The 23,710-nt window shown below is 35.9% G+C and overlaps 1 protein-coding gene across 4 annotated transcripts in view; it reads right to left on the reverse strand.

Annotated features, from left to right (window-relative positions):
- Window positions 1-23,710, reverse strand: part of GEFmeso (Guanine nucleotide exchange factor in mesoderm) — a 255,666-nt gene that overhangs the window by 139,739 nt on the left and 92,217 nt on the right. For all 4 annotated transcript variants that reach the window (XM_089090831.1, XM_089090832.1, XM_089090833.1 and 1 more), the window contains one exon: window positions 6,414-7,048. In XM_089090831.1, the coding sequence (XP_088946957.1) occupies window positions 6,414-7,048 (635 nt within the window). The remainder of the gene's footprint in view (window positions 1-6,413; window positions 7,049-23,710) is intronic.

The raw sequence follows: 23,710 nt of genomic DNA on the forward strand, positions 1-23,710 counted from the left end.
AATAAATGAAACTAAAAATGAACACAAATTAGAATAAATAGCCGAGTCAAACTCGAAACGAGCAAAAATTAAAGTAAGGCTGATAACCCCCATGCCTTTTCAAGACCAGAACATAATTTGCGCTTTACTGTAAACAAAATATATTTTCACTTTTTTTACTTAAATAAGTAAAAAACTTTTTTCCTCACTTTTTTTACCTCATTTTTTTTTTAAGGAACGAATATCAGTATAGGTAAATTTAACTGACAAGCCACGGTCATTTTTTTTTTTTTCCAGTAAAACCTAAGTTATGTTCTGGTCCTGAGAAGGCATGGGGGTTGTCAGCCCTTTCTCAGTAACGACCCTTGACAACCCTTTCTCAGTAACGGTGAAAAGGGTCAGTAACAGTTGCCCTCTCACCGTTACTGAGAAAAAGTCGTCCAATTTCAGTTTTGTGTTTTTATTTTAAGGTTCGGTTTTCTTTTAAATTTTTCAATTTTTTCACTGGCTGTTAATTGTCCTCGTTTTCTTCGCGATTTTATGTTTTATCATGATTAGCCAGTGTGGTCTCAGAAATTATTTATGGCTTGGCGTTTACAAGTTTGGAGCAAATATTGCAAAATTACACCAATGTAACTTTCAAGCTCGCTTTTTAATTTGTATGGGTAATTTTACTTCGTTAATTTTAAACTAACCAATGGCATGGATCCATGCATAAGCTAAAGTATCCAGAATAAAAAATAGCCCAGATGTCAAGTAGGTGACCGGGTAGAAGCGAGAGACACGATACTAGACAATAAAGCACACATTCATAGAAGTGCATTGTTCCATAATGAGTCGGCGAGACGTCGCGTCCAGGTTGAAATTCTTCCTCCAACTAAAAATTAAAAGTACCAAGGAGCAAGGACAATAAAAAATAAGAATTGATTCTTTGAATATGTTAAGTGAAAACTTACATAACCATATATATCTTTAAAAATTGGAAATCAGTTTTTAAGGAAAATACTCCCGGCGGCGGTTTTTGGTAATCGCCATGGTTAAATAAAAAAAAGTGGGTGAAAAAAAAAATACGGAAAAACAATAAAAAAAATGTGGGGTCAAATATCTAAAGAAGTTTTAACTTTCCTTTGAAGGTGTAGTTGTCTTCAGGAATCATCAAATTGTTAATGTTTGGATTTTTGAGTACGAAAAGCACCGTCAAATTTAACTAATTAGTTTATCTTATTTATTTTCAAGATTCAACGTGGCAACCTTGACGAAAATGTGATAACACCCTGAAAACTTCCTAATTTTGAAACAACCAAAAGAATATATTTGAAGATCACACTTTTCAGTACGAATATACCTAAGAGGGGTCCAGGGGACAAAAATATGTATTCATTTTGATGCTTTTGGTATTTAAACAATTCCTTGTTAAATATTAAAAGCATTAAATTTAGCAGGATCTTGCACAATCAAAGCTGTTTAGGGGGGAGGGGCACCGGGGCAGCTGCCCACTTCGAAACATTTTTCTTTTGTTTCTATTTGAGTCGGGAGGGGTGATGTAATTGATTTGTCCCCGGGTACCACCAATTTCAGGAACAGCTCTGTGCGCAATGACATAAGAGACACAAATGTTAAAAAGGTGTCATTCTTGGTTATGACTTAAAAGTCCATCTTAATTCTAATGAAGAACAGTTGACATGTAACCATTCCAATTAATTAGGTTTTTTAATTTGTTTCATAACTCTGCCAGGTACTAATAACGACATAAAAGTCACATCATTCATATGAACGCAGCGGTTACAAAGGTTACACTCACTGTTGTGCAATAGTGTTCATGTAGGTCCATGTTTACGAGGGGCGAGATGAATGTTTTTCCTATCACAACGTACTTCGTAGCAATATAGAGAATGGGAGTATATTTCTCTTGGAATTTACCAATCTTGTTGCATAAAATCGTTGACATTGTTCTGAAATTTGTTTAGATACGGCTTTCTGGAGATACTTTTGCTGGAAAACAAGTCTCAGGTGTTATAAGTTTACCAGTGCATGGTACGAAACGTACAATTTGTGGTCTATAGTGTGTCAGAGGTGGCACAAAAGGTACCGTCCATACCGTAGTGTGCCATACGTGGCATGAAACGTCTCAAGGTGTGCCATACATAGCGTGGAGGCGCGGCGTGGCAGAAATGTGCCGCATATGGCGGTAAAAGTGGGGCTTTGAAAGGCACGCCAGGTGGCGAAGAGTAGACAACCTCTTGGAATTCACGAAGTCCGGTCACGAATGACTATAGTGGCCACAGTGTGGCTCTTAGCAAACAGGTAGGGTGTATTAAGTACACACCTGCTTCATGGCTTCAATAGATGGCACTTTTTAGGAAATGTTACGTACTACACAGCATGGTGACAAACCACACGGAAGCTTCAATACAATCCTTGTATTCTTGTTTATGAATTGTTATTATTTTTCAATAGATCCAATGACCTCTAAGTATTAGCCTTGCTATAATTATTAATTATCATTTACTAGCCAAAGCCACAAATTATAGTATAATAGGTATGTTATTACCATAGACATATCTAGTATTTGTTCGATCAAATTGCAGTTACATACGTAAATTTCGTATTGCTCCACTGTAAAAAAGAAGATGAAGATACTTCCAATCATCGGGATGACTATTAGGCAGGGTCGTATCCAGGATTTTTTTCGGAGGGGGTTTTACTCGATTTTTTTTTTTTGGGGGGGGGTTACACAAAAAACATATAAAATTTGTTTATGTTCATTTTTGTTAAGTTTTTACGAGTTAGACAGACATTTCGGGGGGGGGGGGTCCAAACCCCCTAACCTTCCCCCCTGGATACGGCCTTACTATTAGGACACCTGATTTTTGGAAGTCTTTTGTAATTAAAGTTCATGGACACTATTTAACAACAAGTTTGGCATAATTCGATTAGTACTCAATAGTTAGGTTTCAACCATTTCGTACCAGCGGCATTCCAAGAAAAAGCGGCTTTGTTTTTCTTCAAATTTGATAATGGTAGATGGTACTAAGCTTACCTAATAAGCTGGTAATAAGCAATAATTCCAGGTTCGGCTCATTATTAGTGTGGTTCAGCGATTTTAGTTTTATTTTATTTAGTGATTTTATATTATGACAAGAAACTTGAATTTGAACCTGAGGATGACAGGCACAGATCTTGTCAAAATTGTCGTTTGAAGAAAAATCAAGACCTGACATCCATAGCTTAAGTAAGCTTATTACCATCTACCATTATCATGTATAAGAGTCAGGTTGGCCTCAGAGAATATATTTTTCCAAATTTGGCAAAGATAATCGTCCTAGTTGCATTACTCACTCTCTCTCTCTCTCTCTCTCGCTCTCTCTCTCTCTCTCTCTCTCTCTCTCTCTCATGGCGATTTTTTCATTTCGCTCTCTCAAACGGAATTCTGGCTGTAGCAACACGTACCATACCTTATATGCTTGAAAACAGTCCAACTGAATAGACTGAAGTCGCGATTCCCAACGTGGGGCACAGGCCCCCTCCGTTGGGCATGGCAATATTTTGGTGGGTCATGGGAAGAATGTACACCCTTCAAGTGACTATACTTTAGAGCCTTAATTAAAAAAAAAACATTTTTCATATGAATGACGTCATATTCAAATACATTTAAAGAGCAGAAAATATACATGATAGTATTGCATGACGTCATACATAGTATTAAACGAAAAATAACAAAATTTAAATATCAGGAGGGGACATCAGAATTTTAGCAATACCTACGTGGGGCATGACCCAAAATGGGTTGGGATCCACCGGGCTATGGTATTCTACCAAGAAAAGATAAGTGAGTTGAGATATGGACACATATGGGGAAAGTTAGAAAATCCCACCTTGAAAATTCTTTGTTTCGAAGGATTGCATTTCTAAATTTGTATTTTAGGTTGAAGGACTACATACTTTTTTAAAGATTTTGGGGATGCGTAAAAACATGAAAAATTGAATCAATACATTAAAATTACAGGAAAATACATATTATATTGAAATCCTTATATTCCTTTGAAAAGGAGGGAATAAGAGTTCAAGCCAGCTAGACCAGAGAGTCTCGGCCATACCTGGTTAAGCCAGACAAGCTGAATGACACCTTCAGATTAGGCAGAAAATAGGTGAAGTGGCCCATTCTTTGACAAACTTTGTAAAAAAAATCGTTAAAAAAAATCTCTCTTTCATCACAAAAGGCATAGCTAAATTTTGTTTTTTGTTGTACATAATAAATCAAATACAGACTTTTTTCAAAAATAAGCTATTGTTTGTATTCCTAAGAAAGAAACCTAAACGAAATCATGTGGACTATCAGTTTTACCGATCATGATCCACAGACTTTTTTTGTCTGCAATGCTCGAATGGATTTATTTTCCTTTATGCGTTGAATAATGAAAACCCAACGAATTGGAATTAAATAAGACAATCTGAAAAATTTGATTCGACAAGTTGTTTTATTTTGCTTTTTTAGAGCTCTTTATTACAATCTCATTCAGGCTAGAAAGTGATGAATAAAAAAGTATTTTCAAAAATGGTGGGACAAATGGAAAATATCTTGATGCCGGGGAGGGCGGTGAGGTCCGAGTGGAGGCCCAGAGAGGAGGGAGGCTAAACCCCCTCTTATGTGCTTAAAAAGCATTTCTCAAAATCAAGGGGTGCCATTTTACTGTTTTCAATTTTTTAATGAGGGATTTTTTCAATTAAAATATCCCTAAAAAGATATTTTTTCAAAATCTAAGGGACGACCCCTTAGACCCCCAACTGAACCCCCTGTCTGTCTCTACGGTTGCAACACAGTCTTGGAGGACTCTTCACTAGTCACATCACTCTTCCCTAGTACCCTCGTCTTTATGTCTCGACCTTAAAGATAACCCATAAGAAAGGGGCACTTACAAAGGGTAGGGGGGGAGGCTTAGGGTTCAGACTTTATTAAGACGTTTGTTATTTGCCCTATGATGTCCCATAGTTCATGTACATTGATAAATTGAAATAGACTGGACATGTACACAATTGTTTGAAACTTACAGAACATGCTTAAGATTTCTGTACAACATGCTACAAATACAAAGCCTCAAAGCATGAGAATCTAGAGGTGTTCAAAAGTGGGAGGACCCAATCATCGTTATAGACAAAAAGTATTAAAAGGGGTATATGGTAGTTGCTCAATCTTTTATAACTTCATCGATGCTTTTATGCTTTAATTGTTTCCTGTTACTTTGACAAAATTACGCCCCCCCCCGGGTAACCGAAACAAGGACAATTTATGTGTCGGCATACATGCATTTCTTCGAACATGCCTTCTATAATATGTTGTTTTCTCGAAAAGTCTTAAAATTAGATTAACAGCTTATAGAATTAATACTTTAAATAGTACTTTAATTCATATTTTTTCAAGATTAATAAGGAAAAGTGACATTGAAATGATTATTTTCCCTTTTATAATTGTCCATAAATCTCGTTTATATTTTTAGAAATACTGCAATGAAGACAGAAGTAAAAGTCAAATCAATATTCGGCAATAAAGCCGTCAAATCAAGGATTCAATCTTTTAGGATTTACGAGAAACGTGAGAATCTCGCACCGGAAAAAACACTCAAACAGCTCAAACATAAATGCCAAAACAAACACCCAAATTATTTACATAAAATCGGCCCCTTTTTTGTCTCTCTCTTCTGGTAATTAAGACGGTCAAACCAAATTGACACATGCCAAATTCTCAGACAGATTTTTTGTCGATAGAATTTACTCCTTCCAGATTTAAAAGCCAGAAATGAAGCGATCTAAACGAATGGAGATCAACAAAAATGAATTTATAAGGGGATGAAAAATGTAGCAACCTATTTGTACACGCCACATTCTACTACATGGACCAGAGTTGCCAGACGGGGCACGTTTGTGCTACTTGTGCCCTTTTTTTGAGGCGGTTGCGCATTGAATTTTTTTTTTAATTGGCTCATTTGGCACATTTTCACAAGAAAAATGGCGGTTTTGGTGCATTTTCACTTGTATAGCGGCTTTTTTATATGCTGTATTCTCGAAATTTATCTATTTAAAATCTAAAAGTAAACAAACCCAAATATTGTTTTCCATGTTTTGTAGCATTCTAAAATATAAAATTTTTAACACAGAGTCCTTGGAATGGAGAAAAGCAATGGTGAACACCTTGACACTCCTAAGGAAGGCTCTTCAAAAAAGGATACCACAAAATACCACGCCCAGGGGAGCACCAACAACACCAGTGGCCATTGGTGCTATATGCATACATTTTCTACAATGACATTGGGAATTCTTTTTTTTTACAGGCTTCATGTCCCTGGGAAATTCCTGAAATGAGTTGGGTCCCAGATGAAAAGGGTTCCCGACAGCATTAATGTTATTTAGATGCTCATAGTAATAACTTAAAATCATACCTTCAGATCTGAGCAGGAATTCGCCAAGCTTTCTGCGCTTGCCAAATAAGCAACAGAAGGGGAAGGGCCATCTGAACAAACACTTCTAGGAATGGAAGAAGTAGTTGATGTTAGACTCCCAGAACTCATTGACGAACAAGAAGATGGGGGACCCGACGAGCTTGTAACTGATTTTGGACGTTCATCAACCACTAATTTCTTTTTGTTGAATGCATCCAGTGGTACTTCGGTCGTAGCCCGTCGTGTTTCCGAAAGATTTGACATTTTTATAATATCAGGACGACAGAACCGAGAATTTCCTTCAGGAAATGAATTAATCACTTTATCTATTTCACATTTTATTTCACTACTCACAGTTATACAAGTTGTGGTTCGTTTTGTTTCTGTAATACGCACGTGTTCAAAATCACCGGGTTCTGTAATACGTAAAACCGGGAATTCAGGTTTTTTGAAATGATTCTTTTCAAAGGAATCAGTGTTACTGCTGGGGCTGGATCGGCCGAAAAAGGGGCTTGATAGTCCTGGCTGTCCTCGGTGACATACATTAGATGGATCTGGAGGAATCGGCGATTTGTTTGTCTCGATCATTTTATCGAAGATATTTATTAACTGAGGAAACAAATCCTGCGATGATCCTGGAAAAAAAGGAAAAGCGATTAAAACATTTTATCCGTTTTTTTTTTTTTGCTTTAACGCAGAGCTACTTTCTGGGAAATCTCACAGCTTTAAAGAAAAGCTAAACAACAAAAAAACAGATTTATCACAACCTTACAGGCTGCCTACAAAAACTCTTCTCATTCAGGTTGTGGAATTAAATTAACGTATATTCCTGACTTCCGGCCTTCACTGTTTTCAACCAGCAACTACAAAAAGGCTGTGACAGTAAAGAGAAAACAACTGCTAAGTTGATTTGCATAGGCGCAAAATCATAGTTTTATTTCAAGGAGGAGGCCAAAGAGTACGGGTAACATATAGCATGGAACTGGCGCTACAGTCGAAAAACAAAAATATCAACGCCATCTAGCGTTTGACGACACTTGGCATTTTTTTTCTCATGATATAATATGAATAATCAATTTAATCAGTTTAATTGGTAAAATTAGGGTAATAATAAGCATCTAATCTCAGTTCCCGACAGAAAAATTATTACACAGCTTGAAAAAATGCCAAATGTCAACAAAAGCTAGATGGAATCGATAGTTTTTTTTAGACACTAGCGTCAGTTCCCACTCTTATAGTTGCCATACTCTTTGTAGGAGGGCTGACATTTCAGGGTGAGGAGGGGAAGGCAGGCTTACAACTTCGATAGAAAAGCCGCAATAAACGAATTATATAGAATGCATAGGAAATTATAGAAATTGACTAAAATCTTAATGTTTTAGTAGAAGCATCCTCCCCCACTAAGTGCGTGTCTATAAAAGCATACTCAACGCCTCTATGAACATTCTACAAATTAAAAAAAAAAGTTTATCATAGATTCAGATTATCGGTACTACCTTAGTCTAGTAAAAGCATTGTATTGATTTTATTTCACATAAAATGAACCAAAATGACAGGTTATTACACATGGAAAATAATTTAGAAAATCTTAGAAGTGAGGATTTCCCCTTATGACATACTTGAGGATATGTCTGTAAAGATGCCTAAAACTATATTTAATTTGTATAATAACGCGAAGAACTCCTAATCTATATAGTACTCCGGCCAGCACCCACGAAGAGATAGGATGAACTCCTAAGATTACTCCACAAGACTCCCTCTTTGAGAAACGTTGAGGCATAAAATCCCATTGTAGTTGACTGTGGTGCCAATTCACGAAAATATAGGGGAAGGGGGGATGTTATTTTAATCTAGGAGAGTATTTTGCTTTTTTAATTTTTCAGTGAAAAATACCAAAAAAAGAATCTTCAATACGTGTTCCAAAAAGATTTTTTTTTTAGAAACAGGATGGTAAAATGTATCAAAATGGAGGAGCACGAATGTACCCCCCCCCCCTGAATTGACGCCACAGCCAGTAAAATAACTTTGATCTCCCTACAAGTCTGACCTGTGAGCACTTTTCAAACAGACAGCAAGTTTTCTTATCCAATTAATTTTACAATTTGGCATATCCATATAGACTTTAAGTGTCTATATTTGTTCTGCAAGCATTCACTTCGGTCCCCAAATTTTGAATTAAAGATATGACCTAAGACCAAGTAAGACTGTGGAGGTAATATCATCATTGTAAAAACAATTTGAAATTTAATAAGAAAAGATATCTTATTTTTGAAAGATTCAAGCTGGGCAAGGCAATCAGGGGGCTGCAGGTTAATCTTATTCTTGAGCATAAAGTTTTCCTTAATTGACTCCCGTTTAATAACTCGCAATCGTACCCACATTTTACTCCTAAAAAAACACACGATGTCATTACCATACGGCCCATCAAACCAATTTTCAGAATTTCATCACGCAAAAATCAGAAGTGGAAATCACCGACATTTCAGTGTGTATCTTCTAGGGACATAATAATAGGAATAAATGCAACAAATATACTTTGTGGTACTTTTTATTACAACCACTCACCATTTTCATTCAAAAATTTAACCGATTATAGAAACGTAATAGCCTATAATAATAATAATAATGTATTATTAACAGAAGACACACACAGACGAGTCATTGGCGTTAATTGGGGGAGAGGGAAGGGGGGAACGTTCCTCTTAAATTTATTTCCCTTCCCCCTATTCTGAAAAATAACATTATAGGAGGTTTTCATCATGGGCGCCCATAAGCTGAATCCCAGGGGGGCAAACCTGGTCTAATTGACACTTTTAATGCTATATAATAGAAATCTCAGAACAACAATATAAAACTAAGGCAGCATCATTCAAACAGGGGGGCGGCTCCCCCCCCCCCTCTGCCCCCCACCCCTTATGGGCGCCCATGGTTTTCATTGAAATTTTTTTTTTTTGTATTTGCATTGCAATACTGAAAATAAATGACAATTTTGCCTCCTAAGAATTTGAAAAATACACCCCATCCCCCCTAAACTTTCATAAATCGATGCTAATGAGACGAGTGTACCTTAAATAAGCTATAAAAATGTATCTAAAAAATGGCGAGATTGTCACTAGCTGTAAGAAAGACGAAAGGTGCAAGGTATTGATAACCCATAAAGAATAGAGAGATCTCTATTTCGTTACTCGTTTATTGCTTAAAATTCTAAAACAAACTTACTAGACAGTATTTCCATTAATTTTTATGTTTCCAGGTAAAAAAAAGAACATTAGTAATCAAATAAGAAGCTCAGTTTCATAAAACAGAACAAGAATTCGAAACTGATTTTACATTGCTACACTCCAACTCAAGCGAATCAACACCATGGAAGAAATCCGGAATAATGGATATCCGGAAGAAATGATACAATCTCAAGAAACACTATTGCATGTCAAAAAACCATATAATCCGCCTAAGTTTTTTACAACACAACTGCAATGCGGAGATATGGGTAATGACACTTTTTTAATTCAGAAAATCCATGAGAAAATCCCACATTAAAAGAAAGAGCCAGCTATTTTTACTTAATTAGCATATAGGATCTTTCATGAAATATGCTCAGTATATACAGAGTTATGATCAATAACGTACTAGCTATTAAAAACTTGAAATTGAAATTATGCGTTGAAGAAAAACTGTTTAATCAAATTTCATAGCTTAAAAACTAACGTGCGAGAAATTATGCATTGTCTAATCAGTAATAATATGGATGGTCTTGGAATAACCTGATGTTTTGAGAGGTAATAATTGAGCCTGGCTGGTTGAAATCCGCTATAAAACTCACAACCCTTATACTTAGGCTATATATTCCATTTTCTCTATTCAATTTAGTAATTTTTAGGTTTTTACTGGTAACACATTTCAACAAAGAAATCATATGGTTGCTATTTTGGAGGAAGGAAAGAAAAGGGAGAAAGGATATGGGTAAGGAAATGGGAAAGGGATGTGAAGTATCAATTGTTCTTCTATTGTTAAATTGGTAAAAACTTACATTTGAAAGAACATAGGGGCGTACGTAGTTTCAGGTCTCGGGATCCGGGCCCATCACCCGAAATCATAAATTTTTTTCAATTTTTTAGACCCTTCTTATCAAATAAATTTGCTGTTTCCTTATTGCCCATTTCACCGAAAAATTTCTGCGACCGCGACTGAGAGCATTAAACGTATTCCCTATAGAAGCGAGTTTTGAGTTAATTCTCCTATGTAATATAATCGCTCCTGCTGCAGCCACTTACAACGTCCCCAGTCTGCAGAGCCGCTAGTTACCTCCTTTTTTATTTCTTTGAGACAGAGTATAAAATTATGAAAAAGCATTTACGACCAGGAGAAAATACTTGAGTCACAAGAGACCCCTAGAGGGGGTCCGTTCCCCCAGAAAACAAATCCCACGAAAAGAATCCACCCATTCCCCTGGGCACAACCAGTGTACATTAATGAGCGGAAAGAAAACCAGACACGGAAACAAGTTAATTCACAGTAGAATCAAAATCTTCTAGGCAAAAACTCAATAAAAGCGCCAAATCAAACTTAATTATCTCAAGAACGGCTCAAGACATTAACATTCCTTTTGGGTTCAACTCACTCTATGTTGTCACATATTGATGTTTTTGTGTCAGAAACTGTTTGTTTAACACCAGTATTTATTGCCAAATGGAATGATATTCCCAGCATGATTATACCCCACCCTACACACCAAAACCTACTCAGCAGGTACAGGGATGCTATTCTTTGAAAATCGACCTATTTATTACTTCGTAAAAGAAAACCGAAAAAAAAATCGAATTTCTTTTATTTATTTCGTTTTTATTGGATTTAAGGTCAAAGTTTAAAAAAATGTGTGTGGTTTCTTGGTGTGTGGTATGTAGTTTTCACATTGTGAATTTTTGTAGCATGTTTTCAAGAAAGCAGAAGGGTTGTCAAGCCTTAACACTAATCAAACACGAATTATTTAAATTCACGGGTTGATGATTATTAAAATAAAATCCTAGATTGTCATTTACACATTTTGATCTTTTGAAAAGGGTTGAACTTAATATATAAGCAGTATCTTACGGTATCTTTAAGATTGCTATAATCGTCCTCTACTGAATAATTGTTTGAGCAGAAAGGTAAGGTGTGAATGGGTTTTATTGATCCAGATTTAAAAACCACAATACGCAGGCAGATTAGCAAAACAATAAAGCATTGAAGCATGAATATGCATAAATAAAAATACATATATATATATATATATATATATATATATATATATATATATATATATATATATATATATATATATATATATATATATATATATATATATATATATATATATATAAATATATATATATATATATATATATATATATATATATATATATATATATATATATATATATATATATATATATATATATAAATATATATATATATATATATATATATATATATATATATATATATATATATATATATATATATAATATATATATATAGAGGGTGCATCAAGGATTTTTGGTCGGGGGGGGGGGGGGGTAAAAAAACTTTTAACGCATCAGAAATTTATTCATATGCATTTTTGTTACGGAATATACATAGAGAACAGGCACGTACGCAGAAATTTGTTTCGGGGGGGGGGGATCCAATTTTTTTTTTTTGGGGGGGGGGGGCAAATCCTTCAAACCCATTATTCTGTGAGAAAAATCAGAAAATTATGGGAAAATGAAAAAAAATGTGAGATTTCGGGGGGGGGGGCGGGCCCAGAGCCCCCCCCCCCTGCGTGGAGAATATACAGAATAAACGTAAAAAGAAGTCTAGAGAGGGGACTCTATAACCCATAATTCCATTCTCATTTGGCTATACCACAAAATCCAAATCATTATGGGGGAAGGGTTATGCAAATTCTTTCACGAGAGTCCTTAAAATAGAAGTGAAAAGCAATTTTTGCACACCTCCATACAGACCTTTTTTTTATTAGAGCAGGGAAGGGATATTGACCGGGAAGGTATGGGGATCTTTTCTATTTCTCTTGTATTCAGAAATGATGTTTGACAGCTTCAGAAAAGTAATCATTATAATTTATAATAACAATAATTCATATACTCTAAACACGAGTGAATTGGATAATAAATATGCTCTAAATAATAGCAATTAAGAAATGTTACAGCAGGTATATATATATATATATATATATATATATATATATATATATATATATATATATATATATATATATATATATATATATATATATATATATATATATATATATATATATATATATATATATATATATATATATATATATAATAATAATAATAATAATAATAATAATAAAAAAGATTTCGCTAAAAGATGGTTAGAGATATACATAAAGTATGGTTTCGGGAGTTTGAAAATTTGTTTAACAGAGCGGAAATCAATGATGATGAGAAGGAAAATTTCACTTTAAGTGCAATAAAAAAGCAAACTTTACTTTTTGGAAATGTGAAATCTAATCACTCTTCAGTTGTCAGCAAATAGCCATAGGCGAACAACTCTGGCTATTAAAAAGCCAAATAATGACTCACTAAAACATAATTGGTTATAGAGGGAAATCTTGCTCAATAAACAGAAAGATAATATAAAAAGGGCAAAATAATGAGATAGTTTAACGTAAGACAGGGAGTTATGCAAAAATTCCCACCATGTCCACGACGCTAAATAAATTTAAATTCATTAAAATGTACATTTATCAAGTCAGTGATTTCATAAATCTTTAACCCCTACTGACCAGGCATTATAAGCAATTCCCAGATGTCTTCCTCTTTCCAGAAAAGCTTTGAACTCGATTATGGCGCATCCAAATGATACACACACATGTGCGTCAAGAACGTCTGTCAGGGAACAATGATCTTTCGGTTGCCGAACAATGTTGTCTGTTTGCAATGTTGTCAGTTGCCGAACAATTTCTGTCTGGCAACTATTTTGAATTAGTACAGTGTGGATGCTCAAATGAAACTAAGTTGTTACATTAAATCAGCCATTTTTCATTTGAGAATGACTTTATATTAATACTGTACAGTGAGCATTTTGGTAATATTCAACATTTTGTGTTTGCGTATAAAACTCCATTAGTGTCGATGAGTTAGTATAATAGGCAAGCATAATTCATCTCATTTAACATTAATTGTCAAATTTTCAGGGTTTACTAATGCTGGTACAGCCTCTATTTTTATGTCTTTCGTTTCGCATTTATGTACCTCACGGTAGACCCCGAAGCCGCGCCAAAAAGTTGGCGGCGCACCGCCGAAAAAAACGGTGGCGCGCTACCGAGCTTGCATCAGCGTGTTGACGCCGCCGTTTTTTTTTTGCTCTCTTTTTTTTTATCGGTATCGACCTCCGGAGTTCAACCGTCATCCCGGCTAATCTGTTTCTTAAAGATAAATACTGTCATGTTGGGCTCGCTATGTATATCGGTTCGTAGGAAGAAGAAGAAGAAATTTTTCTTGAAACAAAAATTCTACCTTCCACTTTAAAATTCTGTTCATTTCTCTTTCTGATTTTTCGGATGAAAAGAGGTAGGTAAAAGAGCATTAGGCAATCCAGGATGTTATCTGGAAAAGAGCTAGTATAGAAATATTTCTATATCTATAGAAATGAATTACATTTTTTTTTTGCACAGTGAGCAGAGCACACTGAAGTTGAAGTAGCCTTAAACTTTGACTTGAAAACTTCATAGCTCGACCACTTCTTTCAGAAAAGAATTTTGGAGGGTTATTCCGTGTTGATAAGAAAAGAGGGTAAAGGTGTAGTTTAGTTCCCCCTGTAGTGTAGGGCGCAGAGACCATATGGTAAAGAAGCAGATTAGTTCTCCCTGATAAAAACAACTTATTTCAGCAGATACAAAGAAGAAGCTCATTTGCGATTTTCTTTGGGACCCCAAGGTTCAATGCTAGTATCAGATCCCGTGAGTGGCAGTTACGTTCGTCAAATTACGGCTGTATCGGCCAGAAGTTCCCCAGCTAAACAGGTTTTCAGCAGGACCGGACTGATAGTGACTGCAAAAAAAATCAATGCTGGCTCCAAGCAGGAGTGAACAAACTCACTTTTGTCCATGACAACAATAAACTTGTTCGGAGTGTCATCTCTGAATGACACTCCTGTCCGGAGTGTCATCTCCGCACGGCCCAACAAATTCCTGTTTTGTCATATTGTTCTTGTATGTTTTTAGCCAACCATTTAAAAATCCTTACTAAAATCAAGTTGAGGTTGAACGTGCTTGATGAAATGGAATTGTGTTTTATTATTTTTTAATCAGAAAAATCGGCGCGCCACGGCACGCCGCCAAAAAATTGTCATTAGAAAATTGTCACTTTTCAACCAATTTTCAATGTTAAAAAAATCTGTAGATCAAATTTCAAAAATTTAATTCGGCAAATGGATAAAGCTATATCTCAGTTATGGAGAGATATCAAAGTTTTCATTTTGAACCTATTTGTATTTAAAACCTTAGGAAGGCAGAAAATAGCATACTAAAACTTGCACAGGGAACATGAACCTTAATTAAGAGATTAAAAAAAAAAAGTTGTTAAGTTGCGCATTGCTTTCGTGTGACGAAATTGGCCTAAAAATTAAGAAGAAAAGGGCAATATATATTCTTGCGTTTCTTAATGGGAGAATGCAAGAATACTCCTTCTAAAAATGTAAACAGCAATATTTATAATCTATAATTTGGCTCCTTATGGTCAAATGAGTAACCAGGATTTGAGCCATTTAGAATACGAATTTAGCTTTGTTTACCCAAAGCAACAAATCAAGTGTTTTAGACATGAACTGCCGTTTGCTGAATTCAGTGTTCCCGTGAAACTCAACTCTCGTTTAGCTCAACCCTGTTCAATTCAACCTGTTTAACTCAACCCTCGTTCAACTCAACCCCCATTCAACACAACCACATTCAACTGAACCCCCGTTTGTTCCAACTCCCCTTTAGATCAACCCCCATGCTTAATTAAAACCCCCGGGCAAATCAGCCCTCATTCAGCTCAAGCCTGTGCAATTAAAATCTCATAACTTGATCCCATTTAACTCATCCCCATGCAACCCAACACCGATTCAACTCAACCCCAATTGAGTCAAACCCCTACAAGAGGTTAGGGTGAATGGGGAATGGAGGGGGGGCGGTTAAATTTGCCGTGGCTGATCACATCTAAAGGAAATACGCTAACAAAATAAAAGTAGTACTATTGATTTGCTTGTTTTATGGTATTTTAAATATCATGACCACTTTTCTCACAGTGCACCCTACTTCCTGATATATCCCTAAGATCAAGGCCGTATTCAGGGGACGTGTTAGGGAGTTGACCCCCCCCCCCTCCCCGAATGTTAGACTGACTCGTAAAAACGTAATAAAAATGCATAAAACACATTTTTGATGTGTTTTTTTGTAACTAAGCAGTTATTTTTTTCTAATTTTCTGCAAAAATCTGACAAAAGATCAAGATTGTAAGTTGTTTTTTATTTTCACTTCCTTCCTTCACAATTTTGTCGCCACAGTTGAGCATGCAGAAATTTTCGCAGACTTGAGACTTAGCTCCTAGTCATACCCCTGGCTATGACGAGGACATTGAGGAGACATGCATGCAATTTTGAAGTGATTGACATAGGCCTTACCCCGAGGTAGATCATCTTCATATTACCATGACTTCACAAGCAATACAACCCAACCCTTTCAGTGTTACAGCGATTCATTATCACTAATAATACTGCGAGGAAGATCAAGAAAAATGTCTGGTAAGACGATATTGTCACGCGTTATAGCAATTCCACAACGTCTCATGCTTTAGAATTCGCATTTAATGACAATATTACAACGTCCAATCCTTAAACATTTCACTAAGTTGAATATATTCATCTTTCTTGGTGCCATTGCACTGCACTTGCCATCGCATCCCCCATTGCACTTCCTGGCTGAAGGGCCTTGAAACAGAGATCAGCTCCGCCGGTTTGGACTTTAAGGGTGTAGTGCCGTATCCTTTACCGTTTTCTTTGCTTGGTGCTGCGGTGAGTTGTTAGTAGTAATAGTAATCGTATATCATATAACAAGCACCTTGAAACAACCGTAGTTAAAGATCTTGCCCCGTATTTTACCTGCTCCAAGACAACTCTGTGTCCACGGACCAGGATTGTCACCTAAACATCATCCTGTTCAAAACAACATTTTTAGGTATATTGAATTTCAGCCTGTATACTATTTAATAAAATATAACTTAAAAAACTAGTCTAAATCAGATCCCAAGCATTACATAAGTAAAAACGTCAAAACTACTTCATGTATGTTCTAGTTTAACGCTTTCAGTCAACTTTATGATATTTTATGAAAACAATTGGCGGAAACAAAGGTCGTCTCTACGCAAGGGACGGGCTTTAAGTTTTAAAACCCATCTCCAATGAGAAAAATTGTATAAAATGTAATGTTTGGTCGCACTATAACTACAAGATGTATTAGCCGGTTGAAACTGACATTTTCCGCTTGTGATATATACAACAAAAACTGATTCAAACTAAGACCTTTTAACTAGATCATGTTAAATATAGTGTGGGTTATTTGTTACTTAAACCAGGCATATAACAACAATCCCAGACCGAGAGAGCAGCTTCCTTTTGTTTAAGGGGCATAGCCAAGATGGTGGAGTTGTGGAGTTGGACTCAAACTCCCCACCAAATGGGAAAAATGTAATAATAATCGTTTTCTTCTTTTACTATAAATGGGTGTAAGTATACCTTCCCTTGGTTTCAACAAATCCTCCCCCCCCAACACACCCTGAAACTACTTGCCACCTAACCAAAATAGAATCCTGGCTAAGGCACTATTTTATATATAGCATGCTATTTTGTATCTAGTGTGCGTGCACGCACGCTAGATACCATTCAGGGGGAACACTTCTAGAGGGGGAATAGTTTGAACAATAATCGAGTCGCATGAAAAATATCAATATTTTTGGGTAGGAAATGGACCAGAAGCACCTATCCACGTCCCTCATTGTGTCCTATCACTACTTTTCAACAAAATGAGTTATGTTATGGCAAGCTCAAAATTTTAGAAATTTGCTGTCCTCTGTACGATGGATTAAAACCCAAGCATTAGGCTAAATTCCTTTTTCTGCGTCTTTTCATGCCTCAAGTAATAGCTACTGCAATAAAAATAAGCAGATTGCATTATAATTTCTGCTAAAAACCTAACATAAGGGATATGCACTAGGCTGGTACGTACGCAGATGGGGGAGCCTCCGGCCCCCCCCCCCCCAGAATTCCCCCGATTTTTTTTTGTTTTCCCATAATTTTCTGATACTTCTCACAGACTGAGGGATTTGAAGGATTTGACCCCCCCCCGTAAACAAATTCCTGAGTATGTGCGCCAAAGGCATGGACACAACAAGGCAGAAGCAAGGGCAGAGACGAAAAACCAGATCTCATCTTGGAAGTAAGTGGAACTGGATCGAAGACGTGCCAAGTGTACACAAGCTTCGGTACTTGCGTGTTAAGGCGACCACGGCAAAGAAGTGAAGTTAGGTTAATCCTAACGAGATATACCAAAATACGATGAAAACATAATACTTTAGTAACAAAATTATGGAAACTACAACAAAGAATTATGGAAAGCAGGCCGCCCAGAAAGCATTATATTAATCTTAACCGAACATAAACAACTCTATATATTAAATATTTAATTAAAATATACCTGTATAGTAGTTTATCTTATTGAGACTAACCTAATTATCTCCGAATGCAGACTTAGAAACCAGATTACTCAGATCAAGAACTTGAGCGTGGTCGCTATAACACGTAAGTACCCAAGCAAAAAAAAAACTGTCCAAAAACTGCTAATTACAAATTACAATGCATCGACTGAACCTCTTCTAAACCAAAAGATTAAAATTTACCACCCTTTTCTTATCTACTATTGTAAAGTGGCCTGCTTTTATAAATTTCTATATTTAATTTCAGAATGATTTATTTTGAATTTAAACTGACATGACGTGTGAAGTGAATTTATATCCACTTCTAAACTTTGTGCACATGCTCTTAGAAAAAGAGAAGGTAAACACAGATGGGATAATGATTTAGGCATTAAAAACAGAATTTCGCTGAGAGGTTCCGACAAAATTATTCAGACTTTTTATTAGGAAGAAAAAACTCATAAATCTTCTGTTTGCGCCTTGAAATATATTTTCCTGAAAACTTGAAAAAAATGAACTGATTACTTTCTTGTAAGAAAGCTAATAATAACAACAGGGTTTATTCATAAAAATGTGTAGATCACAGCAAAACCCAGAGGCTATAGCCTGTAAGGGACTAAACACGAACACACTTCAAGAAAATTCAAGAACAGCGATGTTACATTTGCTTTGAAAATTCTATTGCGCAGGAGTCCGCATAAAAACCCCAAAAAAATAATAGAAAGTTTTGTGGGGATGGGGCTTAGACACATACCCAAGGATTTACTTCAGGACCTAAATTTGTCAAAGCTTATAAAACTTACAAATTTAAGGGAGATTATGGGAGAAATTTTAAAATCTGAGGATCATCAGGCCCGTTTCGAGCCTGAATGTGAAAAAAAAAAAAAATCATAATCTGTCGAACGTAACATGGATTTGGTTTCTGAGGGGCTAACATTTCGAAAGGCTTCAAAATAGAAATTAGAACTAGAAAATTAATATGGAGAAACTGAATAATTCCAATAAGAATAATACAATCGAGAAAACTATACCTTCATTAGTATTCCAATTTCAAAGATTACTCAAAAAATTCCCTATTTCTTTCTTGAAACATCTTTGCGTTTTTACCACAATACCTTTTCTATTTCTATTTGACACTTACCCACTCCTTACTTAATGTTCGAATAAATCCTATCGCCTAAGTGGACATTTGCCTTATCTGATATTTTGGAGGGGATAAGGTGATACATATCAAATGTAATTTTTGCAGACATCCCAGGCATGGCCAGAATTAGGCATGTCAACGTTCGCGCGACGAACGATCCTATCTGTTAATTCGGAAACCCCAGGAGATTAGGAAAAAGCCAAAAGAAATCAGAAACAACGATAAAGAGCTAGACAGAACATATTAACACGAGACTTCTTTCACAAATTTAAATGCAGTGACTAGTCTAACCTGAGTGCTAAAATTAATTATATAAAATTGCATATTGTCGCTAGTATACCTAGAAGTCGTATCTGACATTTTCAAAGCACTGAAATAATTACCTAAAATCGCTTGATAAGCTGCACTCAAAGGGAGGATGAGCAAGGCTGTTTTTGTTTGATCAGATTTCGATCTTCCGGATCTACATTATCATCCTGATCCTTCCTTTAGAACAGCATAGCACAGACTTTTTCCCAATTACCTCAAACATCTGGAAATGTTAGATACGACCTTTATGTGTAACAGCGATGATATGCAAAAAATCAGCCTTAAAGCACAGATACACCTAAAGGTCGTATCTGACATTTTCAAACCTCTGAGCAGGACTGTTTTTGTTTGATCACACTTGATCTTCCAGATCTACATTACAATGCTGATCCTTCCTTAGAATAGCATAACAAATTCTTTTTCGCAATTGCCTCAGAAGTCTGAAAATGTCAGATACGACATTTAGGCGTAACAGTGACGATATGCAAAATAGCAGCCTTGGAGCGTTCACCTGTAGGTTTGAAGCACTATTTTTGCATTGTCGTCGAAACTTTTTTTTATGATTTCTCCTTTTCTTCCCCGAAACACGTTTCTTCAACATTAGGCTAACTACAGCAGACACATAGGCAGGAGGTTTGGGGGAGTTTTGAGCATGCAGTGGCGTTTCTGACCTCTCTCACGCCCGTGGCAAAATATTAGTTGGTACCACTGCCCCCCTGTTTCCCAAAAATTTTCAGGTCAAACTTTGACAAAATTTTCATTTATTAACAAAACTTCTATTTATTGAGAAAATTTTCCATTTATTTAAATGTAATTTTTATCAATTTATAATATGCAAAATTGTTGATCATCTCGTCCCAATTGATAGTTTCTAATCCTTTAATTCGGTCTTCTTTACTTTTTGCTTAACATTCAATTTAAAATTTTAGAAATTCTGTTCTACTTACTTTTATTTCCAAAGAAATGGTGATGAAGATATGACAAAAAAGTAAGTTTTGGATTCAATTTGCTTAGGCTATATTTATTGCCAACTGCGTCCACTATTTTATTTTAATAAAAAAAATTCAATTAAATGATCATAACCGTTTGATTATCGATTTGAAATTTTGCACCCCTAAAAAATTTCTGCGCCCGGGGCAAATGTCCCCTTTGCCCCCCACCTAAAACCGTCTCTGTGGGCATGGGTCTTTCAAAATCTCAATATATTTGGATCAACATCCGTCCCGTATCTCGTCTACCTAACGTTTTTCAAATGTCAGGTGGGTTTCTTAAAACTTAAGAAACTTATACAATACTCTGTTGACAGATAAACCATTTTCTTTTCAGTTTAATCAAAATAAATGTTTCCAGCCTGTACAGGCCCTTATTTCATTTTCCACGGGGAGGCACATTGCCAACATACCAAAAACGTTCAAATTGCTTTAGCATCATTGAAAAAGAAGGAAAAAATCATGAAACGGCGTAAAAACAGGCCCAGAGATGCCAGTGTGCGCCCCTAGCCTCCAAGCTATGTACACCTGGTCCTGAAGCCCTTGGCTTCTGAAGTGTACAGAAACTCGGGTCTGGTAGAAAAACAGGGGTTACCGTTTTAGAAACTCTGAACATTATACCTCTGATAAAATTTTGCAAATCAAATGAGTATGGAAAACCCAAGACATTTGAAGCTTTTGAACGAAACTAAAATTGGATATACGTAGAATAAGCTAAGAGCTTGGTTGTTGAAAGAGACAAAGAAACCGTCTTTGGGATTTCCGGCCCCATTGACATTTGATCCTTTTATCGCCTTGTAAAGGCGATAGTTTAACTTTGACCCTCATGGGAAAATAGCAAAATTTTTGTGAACATTTTTATAAGAATTTAATTGAGGAAGTATATGCAGAAGGTGTTATCCAAGAATCTAAGTTCTAAAAAGCGAAAATTTACAGCAGCATATTTGAAATCTTCTTAGACTCTGGGTCAATGGTGGCCCTAAAAGGGTAGCACAAGAGCGCAGGCGCATATTACCACTGCCCTAGGAGGGAGGGGTCTAAAGCTGACTTTCCAATATTTTATGTCTTTAAAAAAAAAACTTCCCGAGCGCAGGGTCTCAGAAAAGGAACGGACTGCAGGTACATTTTTGACCAACAATTTTCAATTACCAAGGTCAACTCCCATCCGAGATGCCTATAATATGGCTAAATTAGGGCCCGGGAAGGTGTTATCAGGTTCATTGATCCGTAAGTTTTGTTCTCTAAAGGCTTTGAAGTACCAAGAACAGTGAAAACGAAATTTGATTTTTGGTTAAATGAAAAATAACAGTTAAATGAAAATAACAACCATATTTATCTTAAAAACTTAGGAAAATTCAGGAATTCAATTTTTAATAAAAAGAACCCTCCATATTCAACTATGAAATTTTTGTTAGTAGCGGGTGTAAAAAATGTTTTCTTTTCAATAGCATTGTTATCCTACTTTGAAGATTATGCGCCTGTTTAATCTTCGAAAAAAAAATTGGGTTCAACAGTATGCTTTTTTGTCCTACAGAAAGTGAAGCAGCTTCTGTGATTTGAGTCAGTTGATAACCCGAACTTGAATTTATGTTCAAAGTTAGGATTGATTTTCGTAGAATGCTTCGAACCTTACGAGTAGGAAAGGAGTGGAGGTACGAAGCTGGGAACACCTTCCCAAACTCTTATTTTGGCTGTAACTCAGTTTCACCTGTATTACGCACCTCAAAATTTCAATCCCCCACCCTCGCCCAAGAAAGACCAACAATGCATAAAAACTGTCATTCGTAGAGTTCGTCATCCCCCTCACCCCATTCGCCTTAGTAAAAACGTCTACGCTTGCTGTTGGCTGTTCGTGGATGCTTCACTATTTGCATCATAAATCTTATTCAACAGCATAATAAATGCCAACAAACAATAATGAAGACTGAATGCCATTCCAAAAACAATGTAATCCATGTGGAACCTCGTACGATTTTGGTATAGGTCTAGTGCATGACCACACTATGAAATTCTGAAGACTATGATAAAACATTCTAAAATACTTACATAATTTTAAAAGTCCCTTTACTTCACTATACACCCCCCCCCCCTAATGGACAAACAGAAATAGCTCAAATTACACATATTCGTTGTATTTTCAATAAAGCGACTCTTTTATTCTGCCGCTCGTTTGGCATCTGTCCTTAAATTAATAAATAAAAAACAAGTTTTCTTTTAACTGAAAGTAAGGAGCTACATTAAAACATAAAACGAACAGAAATGATTCCGTATATGAAAGGGGCAGTCCCCTCCTCAACACCTCGCTCTTTACGCTAAAGTTTGACTTTAGCGTATAGATATGAACAGACTGGAGTTTTACTAAAAAATGCATTACTAAAAAATTACTTGAACTCAAACCATAAATAGCGACGAAGATCAGACTACCTTCCCATCGTAAATAATAAGTAGAGCAATAGGGAATTTTTTTATATTAATATTAAGTATTTATAATAAATCTTATGATGGCAAGAGAGTGTGGTTAGGTTCTCACAACTCTATTTTTTAAACAATAAAATACTCAGGCGCGTAACTTTTGATGGGTAAACTAAACTTGATGAAACTTAAATATTTGAAATGAGCATAGAAATCTTCTTATACGCTCCCCCCCCCCAACTTTTTTGACATTCGGTAAAATTTTCGCCGAAGGCGAATTTCATTCCACAACACAAGGCAGAAATTTAGCAAAATTCTTGATTTCTGCAGAAAATGTAGCATAAATCAGGTAGCGATTTGGTAAAATATACGAAGATCCCCCCCCCCCAATAAAATGAGCCTCAAGTTTAGCATACTTCCATTGGAAGCAGGACCGTCACGTATAGGGGGAAGGGCACCCCCCCCCCCCCCTCCCAATGTTTTTGGTAAGTCGGTAAAAAAATTAGTCGGTAAAATTGTGGCGCAAAACGCCACAATTTTTCTGATGAGGCTAAAATTCTTTGCTCAGTTCAATAAAGATCAAGAGAATACTGGCATGTCATCTACAGAAACCTTAGTAAGATTGGTCTATCACTGAATTTCTCTAAATGTGAATATCTTTCGTTTAATAGTAATTGTAACTCGCCTTTAGATTGCGCTTCTTTT

This window comes from Artemia sp. Qi Xiang Cuo, chromosome 6 (genome assembly GCF_049724085.1).
Source record: "Artemia sp. Qi Xiang Cuo chromosome 6, ASM4972408v1, whole genome shotgun sequence".
In the NCBI taxonomy this organism is placed as follows: domain Eukaryota; kingdom Metazoa; phylum Arthropoda; class Branchiopoda; order Anostraca; family Artemiidae; genus Artemia; species Artemia sp. Qi Xiang Cuo.